This window comes from Leuciscus leuciscus (genome assembly GCF_965113295.1).
Source record: "Leuciscus leuciscus genome assembly, chromosome: 10".
Classification (NCBI taxonomy): Eukaryota; Metazoa; Chordata; class Actinopteri; order Cypriniformes; family Leuciscidae; genus Leuciscus; species Leuciscus leuciscus.
In genome coordinates this window covers 34,326,781-34,348,616 of record NC_138734.1, presented here as the reverse complement: position 1 = coordinate 34,348,616, position 21,836 = coordinate 34,326,781, and the positions used below count along the sequence as shown (strand labels likewise).

Here is a 21,836-nt window from a genome sequence, read left to right as displayed (position 1 = left end):
ACCTGTTCGACGGGTTTGGAACGACATGAGGGTGAGTAAATGACGACAAAATTTTCATTTTTGGGTGAACTACCCCTTTAAAGAGTTAGAGGCCATAAACCGAACCAACCTGCTATGAGGTGAATCACAATATTAAAAGTATTTGAAACTCGGACAAAAAGAAAAAGGTAAAAGACTGCACTTAACAGCTTAAATGAGGGGGGGCGAATAACTTAACCCCATTAAAAACAACAGATAAATATAGAACACATGACACAGCGTTCTAAAATCACGGTGCTCTAGTTAAAATAAGTTCAACTTCTAAAAAACGTGAAACGTTCCTTTACCCGGAGTTAAAAGCGGGGTTTAAAATAAGCACAGTGTGAAATGTCCTTATCTGTGCACTATGTAGAGTGTCCAAACTGGTCATTTATAAGGGTCCATGACAGTTAGGACAATGCCTTGGAAGAACGCTACCTGTGGGTCTCTCAGTAGGCTTTGGAACAGAGCCATGGTGTTTTATCAAAGGCTTGCCTTCTGTGGTGGAGGATAGGTCATATCCACGGCACTCTCTGTTGTAACAGGGAGTGTTTGGGGCTGCGTGACCTCACCATCACTCATCTGAGGAGTGGGCGGACTCGAGTCTGGAAGCATGATGAAGTCCTCTTTAAAGAGAGCAATCTGTACCAGGTAAAAGAGGAAATGAAAACAGCTCGTTAATTCCTACAAACTGCAAGGCCATGTGCTTTACTGTGCCAGACTGTTGTAGCTTGAACAGAAAGTCTCTGAGAAAAGAGTTTTTTGTAGTAAACAGACTAAAACTTAAGACTAGAAGATTAAACCACTGCTTTGTAATGTGCATGTAAAATTAACAAAAAAATACCAATAGTAACAAACGATATTTTTACATTTTCTGAAGGTATATGAGTGGTGCTTGTACGTGCAAAATTGACTTCCATAGTAGGAAAAAAATACAAAAAGTCAATGGGTGCCATCAACTGTCTGGTTACCAACATTCTTCAAAATACCTTCTTTTGTGTTCAACAGAAGAAAGAAACTCATACAGGTTTGGAACAACATAAAAGGTGAGAAAATGTAAATTTTCGTTTTTGGGTGAACAATCCCATTAATGCAAGTCGGTAGAAGTTTTTCTCCCCCCACTTTATTATCAAAACGTAAATGGATTATATACATGTACTATTATTAATGCAAGTACTTTTAAAAAAAAAACGTTCTATTCATCGAAGAATCCTGAAAAAAGTAGATCAGTTTCCACAAAAATATTAAGCAGCACAACTGTTAACAATGATAATAAGAAATGTTTCTTAAGCACCAAATCAGCATATTAGAATGATTTCTGAAGGATCATGTGAGACTGAAGACTGCTGAAGAGTAATGATGCTGAAAATGTAACTTTCCCATCACAGGAATAATAGATTTACTTTTGATCAAATAAATTCTGCGTTGGTGAACAAAAATAACATCATCTTTTTTTTAAATGTTAAAAAACGTACATAGCCCAAACTTTTGAACAGTGCATATATGTCTATTACCTTGCTTATGTCTGGCTCAGATTTGCTAGAGCACATGGTCTGGAGTTCTCTGATGAGATCCGTCTCATCATCAGAGTAGAGAGAAAGACCCACAGCAACTCCATCACTGAGTCTGCAGGAACATCCACACAGAATCATTGAGTAACACTGCCATCTGCTGGTAGCACAAACACATGCACACACATAGGAAACCAACCTTGCATGATTGACATTTGTCAGTGGGTGAGTGCTTGAATTGGCCAGAGATCCTATATTACAAGAAATAAAAGAATAAGGATTATTTAGACAATTCTTTTGAAACAAAAAGTTAAAAGCAGTTTGCTTCAGTAGCTGAGGTGCATTTACTGCAAAATCAAAGCCATCGGTTACACCTCACCTTCTCTTAAGGAACAGCTAGAGTTCCTCCCAGAGGCGGGGCTTCCTTTCTTCCGCGGACTGGTGTTGGCTCGTCTCCAAGCGCCATTATCGCGTCCTTTTCGGCCCCCTTTCCTGTAGGCGGAGCCAATGGTGGAAAGAGGGAAACATCCTCCCTGGAACTCTGGTAAAAGCCTGTCAATCTCTAACCACACAAACAGAAAAAGAGTCAAATATGTTTTACGTGAGCACAAATAACTACTGCACTGAAAGATTTAAAGGGGCTATTTGTAGAATTCAAAAACCCTTGTTGTTAGCGACACCGGTGGCCATTAAGTGAATTGGAGGCAGCAACTTATTGCTTGTGTTCGCACTCTAACAGGCCAATATACTCGGCGAAGTTCTTTTTTTATTCTTCACATATAAGTAAAAAGATATACTGTTAACGAACATCCCGAAGTCGTCCACGCTGCTGAGAGCGACATTTAGATGAATATTTAAATATGTGCTGGCTGCTTTCCTCTCTGTAACAAAATAAACATCTAAAATGACAGCGGTGAGAAAACAGCAGTTAAGAAAGCATCTGATCATAGCGATATGGATATGTTTGCCCCAGCTCTGCAATTCACTGGCATCATGTCAACAGATGAGGTAATTAAAATTACACAGTTATGATAGTTTGATTATAAAGTATATTTGAGACTATAGACTATATAGATCTGGCTATGTCAGACTATAGTTTGAATGAATCCCTTTTCTTTGCATGACACATTGACATTAATGGCTCTTTCGGCATTATCCTGAACATTGTATAAGCATTCGTTTCATGTGTCATATAACAGAAGAGAGGCTCTCGGGAGTGTGCTTAAACTTAACATCCTTTTTATTTTCCCAGGAAAAATATTTACATTTCTTCACATGAAAATCAGTCTGGCTTTCAAAGACAACCTAATTTTTTTAAGTTTCATTACACGCTGTTCAAATCGATTAATGCATTAAAATTCTTACAAATAGCCCCTTTAATGGCTGATGGTCAGTGTTAATAAAGCTACTTTGAATGTAGTCTTGCATAGCCAAACCTTCAGACTGACGGCAGAAGGTCTGGACTCCATAGCAGCTACATGTAAAGCAACCAATCACAGTTTGTTTTGTTCACCTTCATGTTTGGGGGCATGAAAATATAACGTCGATGATGTCCCTACGATAACAGAATGGCGTGCAAAACTCTATGCTGTGAACTTCACATACTTTTGAAAATCCAGTGTTTAGTTAATCCTGATAAGTGCTCACTGTCACAGATATAAGCTTTCTTTGTAGAATTCAACCAATCAAATGATGACTTCTAAACTCCTGAAGTGTTTCCAATTTTGTGTGCCATATGCATCAGCCAACGGTCTGTGGGAGTGACGTCTGAGACTACTTTGAATGTGGCTGGGGAAAGTATCTCAGTACTGAAATAGCTGCATTATTGTAAAATGAACTGAGCTACTGTCAAGCTACTGGTAAATTTAGTTACATTTGTCGCATGTTTTAGTTGAGTCTGTTCCCCAACACTGGTGCTGTACCTGGTCTGGGCAGTGGGCAGCCTTGCAGCACAGCCTTATTCAGAAGGATATTGAGAGCTGCTTTGACAACCGCTCTCTGACCTGGGCTCAGACCTTTGTTGTTGGGAGACCGTCGTTGGGCGGGAGAGCGCTTGGCTGTTACTCTAGATATAACAGCGTCCTCGACCCGTGGAACAATCACTGCATTCCAAAGCCTCACTAACCACCTAAACACAAAGACACATGGACCAATTTTAACATGAAAACACTGCCTGTCATAGGAAATACAAAAAATTAAAAAAATCCATGAATAGTTGTTTAATTTCAAATGACAGTGTTGTGATTATTTTTTATTTTTTTAAAATTTAAATACACATTTTCTGAAGTATCGATACATGGTACCAGCTATGCTTTATTTACTTGTTTTGAAATGTTCATTTTTTTATTTAACAGGGCAGCTGTTTTACAATTGTCTTAGAAATATTATTATTATTATATATATATTAATATTAATTCCAGTACTGTGACAATACTAGATTGACATACTTTGGAATGGCCTGGGTCTGTTCTGGATTCACAGGGCAGGAGAGGAAGATGTAGGGTCCCAACAAGGCCTCTGATGTCCCCAGACGCGACAGACAGGCGTTGAGCTGGTGCCACACTGAGCACACCCAAGAAAGAGCTTTGTGTACGGGATCATCAGATGTCCAGCACTGGCCCTGAGTCTGCAGAAACACAGAAAATCTAAGTTAAAGGGATAGCTCACACAATTTTTTTTTTTATTGTAAATGTTTTTTTCTGATGCAAGACTTTTATTTTGAAAGATGTGCGTGAAGGCTGACAACTCTTCTGTCAGACACAGTAAAAAAAAAAGAAAGAAAAAAAAGAGTGCCTGAAAAACACACGTGATTCATTATCTATTCAGTGTGTGCTATATATCACTTCACAATATATATAGAGCAAATTAAATCACCAGCATGCAACGTCATAGTTACGTTTAGTGAGTCATGAAATTACTAAAACGTCCGAATAAATTATGTCACTGGTATGTCGTGTGTTAGCTGAGAAGAATTTGCATGCAGGTATTCATCAGGATCAAAGCGTTATGTTTTATTAATAGTTCAGGTAAGTATTGTGTATTTACCACTATTATTTATTTTTAAACTAATTATTTTCACTTATTTTATTATTTTATTTATTATTTTATTAGTAGTGTCTCATACCAACTTACTAACTATATACTAGTTTGGGGCTGCTATTTAATAGCTTTAAAGAGGGATGGTACTTGTCTGTATGTCAACCATTTTTGAGAAATAAATTAGCTTAGATTAGCTTAGTGCGTAGCGTCATGACCATGGGGAACTGTGAGTCCCATGCCAAAACCAGTTGAGAACCACTGTACTAAACGATCTTGACTAAATTTAGAGCTGAATTGCTATTTTGGAGGTCTTCCCTCCAGCTCATTAGATAATGAAGCAGGGCTGACCTTGTGGAGGAGTTTTCTGCGGAGATGACGTCCCAGCATGCCATTGAGGGGCTCTGTGTCCCAGCGCAGCTGAACCCAGCGGAAGTGCTGCTGTAATCGTAGCTCAGCACCCTGCAGGCGAGGCTTAGCCAGGGTGCCAATCAAAAAACTCCCTTCACGGAAATAGTAGAGCCCATTGTGACCTGCCCATCAACACGAGGAGAAAAGAGTTTAACCAAAACGCTATTTCAGGTACACTGACTGTTCCTGCTCTGCTACAGCTGTATGAATGCATCTAACCATGATTAAGGGAGAGGGAATAGACAGATCCTCGGTTCTCTAGTGCTTCGCACAGGTCTCCCAGGATGTGGCTGAGAGAGTGGGCTCTCTCCAGACCCTCAAGAACCGCCACAACACAACGCCCAGCGCTGCCTTCATGCAAAGACACCAGGAACCCTGATACACAACACAACTCGATCAATACCAAACATACCACTATATTCATTCAAAGATGCAATTATGTAAGGAATATTATAGGTTCAATAGAAGTTAAACTCCTCAAACAACATCATTTGTAGTATAATGCAGATTACCACAAAAAATACTGTGCAAAAATCAAGGTTATGGAGAAGTACTTCAAATGTAAGTGAATGGGTCCCATTTTTGGAGGATTTAACAGCAGAAATTTGAAGCTCATTATTTCAAAAAAAGCAGTAACAATTCTTATGTTAAAAGTTATTTACTATTTGAGCTGTAAAGTTGGTTGTTTTAGAGCCATGGCAATAAATATGTAAAATTTGATATAACTTTACACAGTTTAAAATGTGAACAAAATGTCTGTTAGCATGGTTGTGAAAAATCACTCACTAACATTTACTAAGTATTTTAAACATTTACAAATGTACCACATTCACTTCCACTGCAAGTGCCTCACCGTAACCTAGATTTATGTTGTAAAAAAATGTTTTACAAGGTACAGGCCAAAATCATCAGTTATTTCTGAGCATTTCAGATTAAACACATGATAAACTTTATGGAAATTCAAGATTTGATCTTGTTTCTAGGGTCTGATTTCTTCTTCCTCTGCTCATTTGCCTACATCATCACTTGAGATATGCGACTCCTCGACACAGCGCTGCTCTTACCACAGTTGATGAAGATCTCCAGCAGGTGCTCTTTTGATAGACTCTCATCTATCTCCACCCTGATGACATCACAGCCAATCCCCTGGGCCTCCTGTCTGTGCTGCAAACACACACAACAGGTGCATCATAAACATCATGACTGGTACAGATGGATGTTCACATCACAAGAGACATACTGAGATTCAGAGATTAAGCTCATGTTTAACTTTTACTTGACGTTTATTCATTTGTGAAACTCTAAGTCAACATGAAAATGGAGCCTATTTACTTTACTACTATTATCACCTTCCGGCCCATCCTAAATTTTTTCTTGGTGAATAACATTTTACTCAAATATATGTTACATTATGGAAATAAGATTGTACTCCTTTTACCATTTATTTTACAGCACCGTTCAAAAGTTTGGGGTCAGTAAGATGTTTTATTGTTTTTGAAAGAATTATCTTATGCTCACCAACCAAAACGCATTTATTTGATCAAAAACACAGTGAAAACAGTAATATTGTGAAATAATATTGCAATTTAAAATAACTGTTTTTAATATTTTAACATTTTAAAATGTAATTTATTCCTGTAATGGCAAAGCTGCATTTTCAGCATCATTACTCCAGTCTTCAGTGTCACATCATGATCCTTCAGAAATCATTCTAATGTGCTGATTTGCTGCTCAAGAAACATATCTTATTATCATCAATGTTAAAAACATTTATGCAGTTTCATAGTTTTGTGGAAACCATGATCATTTTTTGAGAATTATTTGAATTATTATTTTTTGAGAATTATTATAATAGAAATAGAAATTTCTATTATAAATGGCTTTAAATTCACTTTTTATGAATTTAATGTGGTGTATGTTTTTGAATACATTTCATGAATTTATCATACATTTTCATGAATTTAGCACTTTTTATGTATATCCTTATAAGATTTAGCCCTCATATAATCAGTGCTTAATGTTCAAAACATTTAAATGAACAAAATGCATTTACTTATTCATTTTTAAACCCTTTGGATGAAATGTAAAATATGAATATTTAAGACAACTGATAATAATTACCTTGATATAATGAGAGATCTGGTTGGCGATGTACTCCTGAAAGCTGCCCTCCAGCCCATGGAAGATGACATTATGATATTGTTCCACCTGACCACAAACAAAAACACAACTGAGTTTATCAACATGTACAATTCCACATGTATTATTCATCTAGACCACGTTCATTTTAACATCCATGCCAAATATTTTATTTATGCATGCCTTTATGCAGGCTTGATTACTCAAGTGTGTCTTTGAGGGTGTTTTGTTGTCTTAAGTTACTGCTTGTTGCACTGTATCTGCATGTATCTTCTATTACATCAGTTTAAAACACAAATAGCATCTGTTGCCCCAAGGTGCCGAACTGGTGGTGGAGGCTCAAAGCATTTTGTTTTGGTCCCAAGGTATTATAAGGACTTTGTTCCCTCTCAGCACTCTTAATCCAAACTTTAAAGATCATCCAGCGTAACCCAGACATGCTAAAAAACTCTCTTTGACGTGAAGAGTGAGTCAGCGTACCAGGCGGACGTAGTTCTGCAGCAGCTGTAGAGGGATCAGGGAGTCGTACGTCATCTCATCCAGAGTGCACTCTGACAGGCCTGACAGAAAGCAAAATTATAGCAGCCATGAGACATAAATCAAACCTACACAGTATATCAAAGACCACAACACACAGAGGACATGGGAGACCAGGAGATCTGTGTGAAATTGATTTGAGCGAGGACTTCATGCAGTTGTTTTGACGTGCTGTTGCATGAGAAGGAATATTCTGGAGCCCAGCTAATCATCATGGTCATGTGATGACAGGGAGCACAGATTGGCTATTCATTTAAGTGTGGAAACACAAGAGATCTGTGTGCTGGTTCTTTCTATCATAGGCATAGTGTAACTTTCTGCTTTACCAAGAGAATCTCTTATACAATTTGATCATTTTACAAAATGTGGCAACACTTTACCCTGGAAATCCAGAGTTCTCGCGAGAGCACAAGTTGAATTTGCTCAGCGAGTTTACTGTGGCGTCGAGTAATGATGCTCATTAAATATGCCCTTGTATCCGAGCTGCACTAATCACATCGGGTTATCTGATATAGGCGGGCCAGAGGCGAGCTAAACAGATGACGACAGCGTGTGACGTCGAAGTCATTAGTAAACATTGCAAGATGGCTATGGATGAACACCAGTTGTTTGAAACGGCTTTGGCCGCTACAATGAACGAGTTAGACTTTTTATTTAGAAGAGGAAAAGAAGACGCCGCTCGAATTGTTCCTTTGTAAGAAGTGCGTTTTTGCTGTTTTGCCGACCGGATACGGTAAGAGTCTAATCTACGAGTTAGCTCCGCTGGTAGCTAAGCGTATGGGGCTTGTTGTGATTGGTCGTAGTGTTATCCAATTGCGTGCAGTGAGATTTTCAAATGCATGCTTGGTGCCGCCCCTCGAGCTGGCCGATTTTCATTAGTCGATGCCAGACCATTAACTTTTCAGATTTAGGTCTGGATTTCCAGGCTAGCAACACTTCACAATGAGGTTCAATTTGTAAACATTAGTCACTGCATACATATGAACCATGAACATATACAAATAACTATGAACAATACTTTTAATCTAATTTAATGTTCATTTCTACATAAAGAAATGCATTTTTAACATTACTTACAAGTTATACCATGTAGAATGCAATGCCATGTAATACTGTTCAAACGTTTAGGGTCAGTAAGATTAAAAAAATAAAAAAATAAAAATAACCGGATCAAAAGTGACAGTAAAGACATTTACATTGTTGCAAAAGAACATCTATTTCAGATAACTGCTGTTCTTTTGAACTTTCTATTCATTAACAGTTCTCACTGAAAAGTCAGCTATACCAACCCAGGAATAACATTTTAAAATATATTAAAATAGAAAATAGTTATTTAAGAAAAATAAATAAATAAATTGTGTTGTTTTTACTGTATTTTTTAATCCTTAAATTTTTTAATGAATTTCAAATAAATGCAGTCTTTGCAAGCTGAAGAGACTACTTTATCTTACTGACCCCCTAATATGCTAATTTAGTGCTCAAGAAACATTTCTTATTATTATTAGTGTTGAAAACAGCTGTGCTGCTTAAAGTTTCTGTGAAAACCGTAATACATTTTTAGGAGTCTTTAATATGGGTGACAAAATTAATATGGACTGCTTATGTATGAGAGGTGTAAAATAGGCCTTAGTTTAAAAGAGACTAAATGAAACGACTGCAAAGCTCACCTTTAAGATGTATGGTAATACGTTGACTCAGGCGTTTCCGAATGAGGTCCCAAGGAGACTGGGCCAGTTCCTGTCCTGGCAGCCAGACAGCATCACCTGAACAAGCAAAATCATTTAGGAAAGAGGGATTAATTTGCTAGATGTATGTGTCCACTTATGGTGAAAGACACGGATGTGTAATCTTTACAGACATGGGAGCAGTTTTCATCTACTGTTTTGAGCCATGATAAATGAGCTTTTATCCTCCTCTCTCTTTCTTGTCTGTCAGTCTCCTCATGTTTTCTGTCTGGAATAGTAGAGAGTCATCAAGTTGCTCTCTGTAGGCCAAATCGCTTCATTTTGACATCTGCTCTTGGTGTTTGGAAACATCTTGTCTTAAGGGGGGAGTTGAGTGTAAACAAAAAAAAGAAGTGGTGAGAGAAAGAGTGCAGGGAGAAGGCCATAGGGGTGTGAAAGAGATAGGTGAGAACTTGGAGAAGGCTAGTTTATTTTCAGCAGCCCTGCATGACAACCCCCGGGTCGAGCCAAGCGGAGTTAGACCCCTGTCCCACGTCCTTCCCTACTTGGCCCAGTGTGGTGTTGGACAACACCCAAGACAAGAGTCACATTAAATTCATGCTCACTAGAATGCTCAAAATAACTACTAAAGAGCCTACACAAGTAAATAATAGCACAGTTGTGCGGATGTGTGTGTGGTATTAAGTTCTATATTCAGAAGTTTTGTGGCAGATATATTACTAGTGGCAGATATATTAACACATATTGGGCACTTTGGCCGTCTCTTTTTTCTTGCTTCTATGACAACAAGAGTTTAAAATCGCTGAGGTGGGGAAATTAAAACTTGAACAGTAACCAAGGGCAATTCAGGAAGCGCAGCAGCTGTTCAGAAGGCTGGGGTCATCCGAGAATAGCCATCGCAAACATCTCTCGACGCTACAGGTTGCATTTCAAAGCAATCATGAAACGATCATGGCTGCTTCTGCACTGTGCATTCAAACATGTCAGTGAAGGGGTATTTTTCACCAAAAAAATGTCAGGTCATATTTCACATCAAAATAAAAAATAAAAACAAATACGAGGGGTGAATATCACCAAGAAATGTTCAGGTCACATTTCACATTAAAAAAAAAAACAAGAAAAAAAAAAAACAAGAAAAAAAGACCATAAAGCAAAAGAGTTTGCAAAAGACCCAACAAATAAAAAAAAAGGAAATAAAATAATAGAAATAAAATGTCTGTCTAGACACAGTATATATATATATATATATATATATATATATATATATATATATATATATATATATATATGTATATGTATATATATGTATATATATATATATATATATATATATATATATATATATTTAATGTAGGAGGATATATAAATTATATACTCTACCGTTCCAAAAAAAAAAGAAAAAAAAAGATATTAATACTTCTACTCAGCAAGGATGGATTAAATTGATCAAAAGTGACTTAAAAGTGAATGTAAAGACATTTACATTGTTACAAAAGATTTCTATTTTTATACATTAAAAAATTTACTGACTGGGTAACTTTTGAAGGGTAGTATATTTGTATTTTCTTTTGGTTTTGAGGAGAAATAATTATGATCTGGAAATTACACAACACAACACCTCATAATAATAATTTTTTACATTTATATAGTGCTTTTCTGGGTACTCAAAGCGATTAACATATGGTAGGGGGGAATCTCCTCAACCACCACCAATGTGCAGCATCCACCTGGATGATGTGACGGCAGCCATACTGCGCCAGAACGCCCACCACACACCAGCTTATTGGTGGAGAGGAGACAGATGAAGCCAATCAGTATATGGGGATGATTAGGAGGCCATGATGGACAGAGGCCAAGGGGCAAGTTTTGCCAGGATGCCAGGGTTATACCCCTACTCTTTTTTGAAGGAAGGACATCCAGGGATTTTTAATGACCACAGAGAGTCAGGACCTCGGATTAACGTCTCATCTGAAGGACGGTGCTCTTTGACAGTATAGTGTCCTCATCACTATACTGGGGCGTTAGGACCCACACAGACCACAGGGTGAGCGCCCCCTGCTGGCCTCACTAACACCTCTTCCAGCAGCAGCCTAGTTTTCTCAGGAGGTCTCCCATCCAGGTACTAACCAGGCTAAACCCTGCTTAGCTTCAGTGGGCAACCAGTCTTGGGCTACAGGGTGATATGGCTGCTGGCTATGTTGTATGTTGCTCATGTTCTAGAGCAGGGGTGCCCAATCCTGTTCCTGGAGATCTACCTTCCTACCAAGTTCCAACTACGACCCTGATCAAACACAAGTGCTAATTAACCAGCTAATTAAGATCTTCAGAAAAACTTGATAATTACAGACAGGCGTGTTAGAACAGAGTTGGATCTGAACTCTTCAAGTAGGTACTGTAGATCTCCAGGAACAGGATAGGGCACCCTTGTTATTAAGATAATCCAGTTAAATTAATCAAAATTTCTTGGCAAGTTGCTAGTTATACTGTAAGATGTATATGTGATTACCTATAATCACTGAGGCCATGCTGTTAGTAGAGAGGCCCAAAGTGTCTGATCTATCCAGAACTTCCTGCAGTTCCCACCTCCCACAAATGAGCTGGAGGTGATTGGTCAGCAGGTCACTCAAGCTTCCTGTTAACTCTTCCCAGCTGGTATTGCAGCGAATTGTAACTTTGCCAACAGTGCATCCATCCTCCAGGAGATCCACAGGGCAAAGGCGCTCCAGTGAGCACATGAGCACCTGTACAACCACTGTGTACAAGTCTAAAGCAGGGCAAAAAGCAAATGTTAAGGGTTAAGGCTGTGGTCACTTAAGCCAACTATCACATAGTGGCCTAACCTGCCAAACTATCACATTTGTACAAAGCTCTATCGCTTGAATTATACTCACCCAGGTTCTCTAGTAGATCTTTGCAGTCATCTGTGGCAACATCATGTATGGTGCGATTGCATTTGTCCCTCTTCTCCATGTCCTGTTGACTGTGGTTACACAAAACTTCCAGGCATTTCTGTAAAGCAGGAAACATGTAAGCATGTGTTATCAGCCACTTCTAACTTTTCTTTTCTGATGTAAAACAGTGTACTTGGCATCAAACTCAAACATGTCACCTTGTAGCCCCTGGATGCAGCAATATGGGCAGCAGTCCAGCCATCCTGGTTACTGTGGTTGAGGATGTGACTGGCCTTGGTTATGCCAGGGTGTTGGAGCTCCTGATTGGAGTCTGAAGGAGATGCAGGGAGACCCAGGTCTGGTTCAGGTGATGGGTGGTGTAGCAGGAGCTTCAGAGGGCCCACGTGACCTGAACTGACAGCGGCGTGCAGAGCTGTGCAGTTGTCCTGAAAACAACAAGCACTTAAGCGCAAGTGCAAAGATAAAAAATAAAAAAAATAAAAAAGAGTGCAAAAAAAATTTTGTGAAGAAAAAAAAGTCCACAAACATACTTATCTACAGATATACACATACTTACAACAAAACAGATCTAAAAAAAAAAATACAAACACACACAATATAAACCAACCAGCAAATATAAAAACAGAAAACAACCTTAATTTAGACCTAAAGAATTTCCCAGGATATTTTGGGGATTTTTCAGCCCAGTAAATAAGAGCAAACTGAGAAACCATCCAGGGCATAATTAAGTGTTTCTAAAATAGGGACCGTAATTACATTCTGTACAACACATAGACTGCAAAATACCCACGCTCAACTGTTAAGGTAACCATGGAGATGAACAGAGGGCCAGTATTTCCTAACGTGTTTAGGAACTCAGAATGTAATTGACATTTGAGAGACACTGGTGTCAGTGCGGAACTGAAAACTCACAGTCGTGACATGTGAACGGTCTGCTCCTGCATCTAACAAGACTTTCACACACTCCACATGTCCCTGTTCACAGGCCAGGTACAGAGGGGTCCTTCCCTGCAAACACTCCTTCTCCAAATCAGCTCCACATTTTACAAGAGCTTTCACACACCTACCAATGAAAGAGCAGCTGAGATTGGTATCATTGCATAGAGAAACACATTTTTCAAGATATTGTAGACCCTGGTTACACCCAGCACTACCATCCAATTTTGTTGATTTGATCACAATCGGGCAGCGCTTAATACACATGCAAAAGGGGTCCAAAATGTTGATTACTCAAACCACTTGCTGCAGTAGTCATGTGACCACATCACATTTCATTTAAAATGCTAATCCGTTTTGATGCATCCTGGACAACAGTGACAGTACCACCTACTCACCAGTCAATCATTCACTGCATCAAAGCAAAGGATTTAAAACAAGCCTGTTACATGTCGCCAAAAATAACCAAAAATTGTAGTCTGTCTTGTGATCAGATCGCCTGATATGGATTTTAATAACAGTGCCATTAAAAGTGCAAAAGTGTCACTGTTCTTAAAAACACAATAAACGAGTTAAAACACCACAACAGCAAGGGAAAGGAGAACAGAGGACCCACCCATGGTGACCATTTACAGCAGAGGCATGTAACGGCGTAAATCCTGTTTCATTGGCAGCTTCAGCAGATGCCCCTGAAGTCAGCAGCAGATTTAAGCAGTCTATAGAAGAGACATAAACACATTATTTACATATTAACATATACATTTGCACTGTGTATATGTACACTAGACAAAAGCACAATGCTAACAAAATTCAAACATTTTTATGCATACAAATGCCAATCTCCCCAGCACGTACCTGTGTGTCCATTAAGAGCAGCAGAGATCAAGGCAGAGGTTAATTCATGTTGACGATGATGAACATCCAATAGTGGATCTTGGTTAAGCAGCATAGACAATAAAGTGACATTTCCCTGGGAAGCAGCTTGGAGGAGAAGGGTTTGCCCGTCATCCAGGGGGACGGGGTCACCACAGGTTAGCGAGGGGACTATGGAGGGACACCAGCCTGGGAGGGTTCAAGCAACAGCAGTAACTAGTGAGGCAGGGTGCTTGTGTTGTGTCAAAATGTGTTCCCTGAACCAAAACATTACCCAGAAGATCGACTCCATTTGTCATACAGAAATAATTTAAGGCCACTGCCACTGGCGCAGTGAGTATCTAGCAGTATCCAAATTACCCTCCAGAAAGATGAACATACAAAATTTGTGTTAAATATTAGAGGCCAAATTTGATTAAAACAAAGGATAAATGTTTATGTGACGTACACATTTTGGCACAACATTGGAAATGTATTATTCTAGAGAGTGTATCTGCAACCCACACACTGTATCCTACAAATCAGATCAGTTTTCAAATGCTAAAGTCAATTTCATCTGTTAGGTCAGGGTAAAAACAAAATCAAATAAAAGACAACTCAACTAGATAAATCAAATCAGGCAGCAGGCGGTTTATGGTACATTAATGAAAGTCACGCATCGTAAATTGTGTCAGACAAACTGAAACATTCTAAACATGGTGCTGATTGTGAGAGACATGTCAATTAGACAATGTTAGAAATATGGAAACTACAGCAGAGAAACAGATGACATTTGAAAGCACAGAGCACAATGCACAGGAATACTACTGGCAAATTGGCACCTGTATGTGAAAACAGAATTCCAATAACTCATCTTGCAGTGTGGATGTAACTAGTCTAGTATCTGAGTGCTAATGCATGTTTGTAAATAGCTTTGTCTCTAGGGATTCTCTATGTTTATCTTGGTTAGTGGAGGGAGTTTTGAGAGATAGATAGAGATAGAGATAAGCTGTTTCATTAAGGTCCAGTGGAAAGCATAAGATTATTGTCTCTTTTCTGGGTTAAAATGGGCGGCAAAGAGAGCAGAGGAGCCTCAGAGAACTGCCATGGCTGAGTGGCTGCAGAAAGAGGGAGAAAAGGGCTAATTTTTAGCATTTAGCGATGACAGCTAGCTACCGACATCTTTCAGAGCTACCCTGTGGATTAGTCTCTAGTGACATTGAGGAAAAAAGACTCTGCTGGAATACTTGCTCTGCCTTCAATGGTGTTATAATTGTCTTTCTTTGGTGTTCTCAGAGAGCTATGGAGAGGCCTGCAGAGACAGGGTGGTATTTCAAAATATGAGAGAACTCTAAAGCTTCTGACACTGCTTCCAAGGGGAAAATCTAACTGCAATTGGAGCTGTCTCATATATTTGGCTTACAGACTAGTGCATGACTCTACCTAACTGACATCTCTGTCAAAGATCTTTTGGAACTACCCTGCTGAAAAGACCAGCATATGTTGCATCTTTGATGTTGATCCCCAGTGTAGGATGTTGTTGTACTGGTGTTTCCACCAGGCTTTTTAATTAGCTTTACCAGCAAGACTTTACAAGAAATACCATACTGGTTGACCAGCAACCAGCTAGCTAGACTAACACCAAATCAGCACTAACCAGCCCAATCAGCAAGGACATTCCTGCTAATCTAAGCTGGTCTTTTAGGAGGGTAGCATTTTAGCACAGGGTGTCCAATCATGCTCTTGGCGGGCTACTGTCCTGCAGAGTTTAGTTCCAACCGTATTCAAAAACACCTGAATTAGCTAGGTCTTAAAGATCACTACAAACTTTCAGACAGGTGTGTTTGAAAGGACACTTTGTAGGACATTGGCACTACAGGAGCAGAATTGGACACCTCTGCTCTAAGAAAAGAATTTACACTTCTCAAACAAAGACATCAACGGTATATCTCAGATGTAGAAGTAATTGCTATTGTGCAGAACCAATGCATAAAGACCTATTTATGAATATTTAAGTGCAAGTCACAACAAATACAATTATATTGGGTTAGTTGTCTAGAAACGTCAATGAAACCATTGAATGAAACATTTAAAAATGCAGGGAACAACACCACATTCACAAGTTACTTTACAGTAGGTCAAACAAAGAAACAGATGGCAGCATAGACACAGTGGAATGGTAAGTTTAAGACATTGTGGGAAATGGTTAGTGGTGAAATACAGGAGAGGCAGAACCATGCTGTAGGTCAATGGGAGGAAAGGGGAAAGAGCAGCCTCTGGCATCAGCTTCAGAATGGGTTACAGGAAAGACCCCTAGAGACCTGCATCGTCAAGAGAGGGTCAACCTGACCTATTTGTATCTATAAGTGCTTTGGTCAAGACACTGTCCAGACATAGATAGGTTCCCTAAAGAATCGTAAAAATGTTCTTATCTTGGTTATGTTGAAGTACTGTGTTTCAACCGGCAAGTAACCCTAGTAGATTATGAATACTCCTCTCTTGGTTCTGTGTCCTCCTCTGCTAGGACTTACTGAGTAATATATCAAGAACGGAAAAGGAGGGGAGTAGAAAGGAGAAGCAGTGAAAGTAAGGGTGACGAACAGAGCACCCTTTTACCTGATGCTGCTGCCAGGGTGCTGCCCGGGTGCTGGGGGCTATGGGACGGAAGACTAGATGGGTTTATGGAGGGACTAATGACAATGGTAGCAGTGGAGGAGGTGGTGACAGGGGGACACTCCACACATGCTGCTGTCGGCTGCTGCCCCCATGGCCAGCCAGTACAGGAAGCACCCACCTGTGACGCAGTCAAGGCTGGGACTGTACCGGCCAAATCTAGGGAGGGCTTTGGAGGAAGCTGAGGGGTGGCAGTTGATTTGGCAAGGCCCACCCCCAGTCCTGTTCCTGGGGACCTGCTGGCTTCACCTACTATTTTGATTGGTGGGTGTGGAGGGGATGGTGTCTGGGACAGTCCTGGTTTTTTTGGTGGGATGGGGGGTGGGTTACCCCTGTCGATGCGGGCCACAGTTGGTGATTTAAGGCCTATCTGGGGGTGGCCTAAACGCCCTGTGAAGGGTCCTCCCTCAGATGTGGAGTGTGGCAAACCAGGCCGAAGGGCTGCAGGGGGTCCCCCTGCTGGAGGGCTTGTGAAGCGGGAGAGAACCTGTGTGACTGTGTGGCGAGCCTGCTGTTTGGCAGCAAAGTTGTCTCGATTTGTGGGGGACAGATCACGGGAAGGAGGGCTCTGGTTTGCGGTTCCATTTTGGTCCTGCTCTGAGGCAGAGGGTTGGAATTTGTATCGGGCCGCCTGGACGCGGGGACTGACCCCAGTCGGCAAGGTAGCAGACACACCAGGTGAATGTGAGCCATGTGGATGCGTTTGGCCCTCTCCTCCATTTTCTGCCTGAGAGCTCCCGTGGTGTAGCCCCCGTCCAGCACTGGAAGTCTTAGGTAGGTTCATGCTAGCATAGGTAGAACTTGTAGGCTTGACTGGGATAGAGAGTGGCACCTTTTTAGCTGCTTCATTTTCATCCGTCTGAGAGGAAGCAGTCTTGTAGACTGTTGCCTCAGTGCCCACAGCCACGGATGCCATAGTCTTGGGTTTAACTGGGGCAGATGCTGGAGTGACAGAAGGCAGTGGTGGGGCATCTTTGCATCGCTCAGTCCTTAGCTGCTCCACCTGCTGGCGGAGATTTTCGCTTTCAGCCCGCAGCTCCACAGCCCGCGTCTCCTCGCGGCTAAGCCTGGCACGTAGCTGCTCTCGCTCTGTGTCAAACTCAGCCAGCTGTTTCTCCATCTCTGCTTCCATCTGTTGGCTACGACGTCGCTCAGACGCCAGTTCTTCCTCTAATCTACCCACAGAACGACTGTCCTGCTCAGTGCGGGACGAGAGCTCCTCAAAGCGCTGGTTCTCTTCAACCACACGAGCAGCTAGCTGCTTGCATTCATGCACCAGTGACATCACCACGTGTTTGTTTTTCTCTCGCTCATCCTTCAGCTGAGCCGACAGCTTCCTGTGTTCCTGCTCCAGGCTCTGCAGCTGCAGTTTCTCCATTTCAAGCTAGACAGCAGCAGCAGGGCAAATGTGAGACTCGCAGAGAGCAGATAACACACACATAAAGCAAGACAGTAATTATTAAACAATTAAAGATACATCAATCTTTCGGACAAAACTTTGTAAACATGCCTTGTAAATTACTTTAAAATCAAGTACGATTAAACTTAAAGAAATATCCTCAAATCAGAAGTTACTCTTAAGTTAACCTTACATAATTATCTGTTTATGTCTAAGCTCCACTAACTAAGCTTTTTCATAAACAAATCAGCTGAAGTGTTTTTTTTTAACATGTTTTCTGAGCCAGACAATTAGAAAAATGATATTATAAACACCAAATCTATTTTGGAGACTGTGTCTTTGTAAAGTATGTTCAGGGATCAGTACTCGTGTTAAGGTACTGACTGAGCTGATCACATCACTCATGTGTGATAGCAGTTTGACCTTTAAGGTATCAGTTGCTTTTAATATGATAATCAAGAGGGAATTGAATTTGTATTGGGGGGGCTACTAACATCAACTGCTGAGCAATAACCTATAATACATGCAAGAAAAAAGGTGAACTTATTGACACTACAAGTTAGAGGTAGAAGTTCAAGCTTTATTTGCAGGTTTAAGCTGCTTAGCCTATGAATAAATGAACACTTCCCCAGAAATTAACTAAATACGAAATACTAAAACACTTAAGCAGTGGCCAGACAGAATCAGACAGTAATCACTGTGATAAACAACTATGTTTATGCTATTCATAAACATCTATACTATATATATGAGCTGTTGCATTAACTACAGTACCGATGCAATAAGAGAACTGTCACCATAACAACCAAGCACAAGTGTTTATTATTGGAAAAAAGAGCTGAGTTCACTCAGTGTCGGTGTAACATGTAAATATGCATGCTATGTACCTATATATAAACTGTATCTTATAATACACAAGTCCTATCCTACAATATAACTGAAGCCACTGAGATGGTGAACACAGCTGATATCTGGTCTGCAGAAGTGGTGTGCAGTGAAGGGTCAGGGGTCACTTGGAAGAAGCATGCGTGTGTGCGTGTGTGTGTGTGTGTGTGTGTGTGTGTGTGTGTGTGTGTGTGTGTGTGTGTGTTTAAAGTTCAAAGCCTGCATTGATATCACGTAGCTAGTATTCTTCGTAGCACTATCTCAAATAGTGAGATATAGATTTACGGATGTGTTTGGCAGAGTGTTTTAGAGCTTAGCATCAATTTCTCTCCCTCTCTGACACCTCCTCTTCTTCTTCTTCTTCTTCTTCTTAAATATACCATTAGTGCTTGCCTTGTCTGGCGCTCTTTTTCTTACTCTGCTTTTCTGACATGCACTATGCTTTCATGGAGGTTAGGAAAAGTGGATTTTTTTTTTCCTGTCATGAATTTTTCGTGCCAGAACAATATCAGCATAGATGGTGTAGACAAATTACTACACCCCCCCTAAAAAGACACACACAGGTGCACACATTGCATACTAGAATATATTCCAAGAATAACTAGGAACACCTCAGCAAACCTCTGACAGCAAGCTTAATCAAGTCAACGTAATCCTACCGAAAAGGATGACTTATTTCAGATAGAATATGTAAATAATCTTAGAATAATTCACACAAAATCCTCTCTGTAGTCTTGCCCTGTTAAACATACAGAATACACAAAATTATCACACAGATCTTACCCTTTTCTGTCTGCTCTCAGCAGCTGATAGCTGGGCAGACATCCTCTCCTGCATCTTACGGCAGTGGGCCATTACAGCTTCCAGCACGGTGATGGGGCTCGCGCTAACAGGCCTACAGTCCTTTGGTCCCGTCCCTGACTCAAAGTCCCTCTGCATGGCGAGGAATGGGTCCGTCAGACTGAACTGTCCATATCGCTCCTGCAGGAACACTTCTTTCCTTCGAGCCTATGAAGAACATTTTTGAAATTTTAAAGGATTGTTTTTTCAATAGCTTTGCATTTTCACAACTGTCTGTATCTAATATTACTCAAAATTACCCTTGTTTGGACACACACACATAAATATTAAGTTACGGTAGATATTCTGACTATGGTGTGTATAAGACCCAAAATTCTGATACAGGAACGCAGTATGCAAGCTGTCCTTTTCATATTTCCAGAAACAGGAACTAGGCTTTTTTTTGTATTTACATAGTGGTTACATAAAAAAGGAATCAGGCTAAATTCTAATCAATATCTGAATAATCTTGAGCATGTAAAGACAATAAAAGAACAGAAAACTTCCAGAGATCAAGAGGTAAATACAACTCCTAGCATCATTATGATGCCAATGTGGTACATGTGGGATGCTGACAAATCATTGTCAAATAACACAGAGCAATTATTACACATTATGTTACCGCAGTGATGCATGTACAGTAAGTGGTGGGTGACTGCCAAGAGACAAACCGCCAACATTGGTCGTGATCTTATGAGTATATGCTTTGGGAATTGTTTGAGTGTGGGAACTTAGTGCACAAACAATTGTGTACAACTAACTAAGGAGAACTTTAATAACAAAAGAAGCATTTAAGCATTTAAGTTCTTCTACTTTCCAATGCAAAGACACACAAACCTCATAATACATCCTGACATGTTGCACTCAAACATACATGCTCACAAAGAGCAGGTTAGCACTTTTTCAGGCGTCATCATTAAGCCTGACGTTTACTTACGCCGTGTCAAGACCAGCTGGTCATCTCAGCAGGGTCAATTAAGGGTCAACCCTGTCACCCCATGGCAAACAACCAAATACAAATGTGATGTTTTCCTTGACAAATCAACACAGACGACTGACTGTATTTCACTGCAAGGGGATGCAACACAAATTCAGGAGTGAAGCAACCAGGTTAACTGTAACTACTTGGGTCAAGATGCTAACCGTTTTTATCTGCACTGGGACGAAAAATGCACCTTCATCAATGCAAGAATTCAGTAAAAAATAAAATAAAAAATCTGTAAAAATATTATTTTAACGATAAAAGACCTGATAAACCTGTAAAGTTGGTAACGGTTCCCTTACAATATACATTAAAAAAAAATGGGAAATCTATTGTTGTTTTACATTAAAATACTGTGAAAGGTTAAAGGTACAGTTTTTGGAAGTGAAAAAGAATAAGTCATCTTGTCATGTTTGACACTTGACATACATTGATTTTTCATTTAAATAATTGTTTAGTTTTTTTGTTATTGGTTATGCATATTAGTTTTTTTCTTATATTGTTAAGATTGATGAGATGGTGTCATTTAATGAGTCAGAAATATATTATTTGTAGCTTTTTACAATTAGCTAAGCGCTTTACCTGCTTAGCATTCCGTGTAAACATTCTATATTCTTATACAAATTACCCAAAAGTTAATGAAAAACACACAAACCATATATTGTCGTAATAATATATTTATTAGCTTCGTGTTTCATCTGTACAAATGTTTCTTAGTGTTTGTTTCTATGTCTATGTACAATACAGAACATGGAAGTTTAAATCGGTTATTCGTTACAGGATGAGGAGGACGTTTTATGATTAGTAATATGAGTGATGTACAGTATCATGTGCAGCGAATGTGTCGGTGCATCAGTGTCACGAACAGTGTCTGAAGCCACTAATGCACTGCAGATCGCATAATTCAGTGGAAAATGAATAGAAATGATGATTCGGTTTAAAAATATATAAAGTAAACATGTGAAAACTGCAATATTTCTCCAAATGTGCACACTTTTGGACTAAATACCCTATTGTGTA

General features: G+C 39.8%; 1 protein-coding gene across 1 annotated transcript in view; it reads right to left on the bottom strand.

Moving 5' to 3' along the window:
- Positions 1–21,836, bottom strand: part of cttnbp2 (cortactin binding protein 2) — a 49,880-nt gene that overhangs the window by 1,790 nt on the left and 26,254 nt on the right. The window contains exons 3-22 of the mRNA XM_082181312.1: positions 19,778–20,002; positions 16,654–18,094; positions 14,041–14,247; positions 13,802–13,901; positions 13,162–13,312; positions 12,447–12,674; positions 12,229–12,346; positions 11,844–12,101; positions 9,320–9,415; positions 7,596–7,675; positions 7,098–7,184; positions 6,041–6,140; positions 5,196–5,351; positions 4,917–5,098; positions 3,977–4,155; positions 3,452–3,657; positions 1,909–2,091; positions 1,729–1,780; positions 1,533–1,644; positions 514–660 (exon numbers count right to left, since the gene is read on the bottom strand). Coding sequence (XP_082037438.1) covers positions 514–660; positions 1,533–1,644; positions 1,729–1,780; positions 1,909–2,091; positions 3,452–3,657; positions 3,977–4,155; positions 4,917–5,098; positions 5,196–5,351; positions 6,041–6,140; positions 7,098–7,184; positions 7,596–7,675; positions 9,320–9,415; positions 11,844–12,101; positions 12,229–12,346; positions 12,447–12,674; positions 13,162–13,312; positions 13,802–13,901; positions 14,041–14,247; positions 16,654–18,094; positions 19,778–20,002 — 4,308 coding nt within the window. The remainder of the gene's footprint in view (positions 1–513; positions 661–1,532; positions 1,645–1,728; positions 1,781–1,908; positions 2,092–3,451; positions 3,658–3,976; positions 4,156–4,916; positions 5,099–5,195; positions 5,352–6,040; positions 6,141–7,097; positions 7,185–7,595; positions 7,676–9,319; positions 9,416–11,843; positions 12,102–12,228; positions 12,347–12,446; positions 12,675–13,161; positions 13,313–13,801; positions 13,902–14,040; positions 14,248–16,653; positions 18,095–19,777; positions 20,003–21,836) is intronic.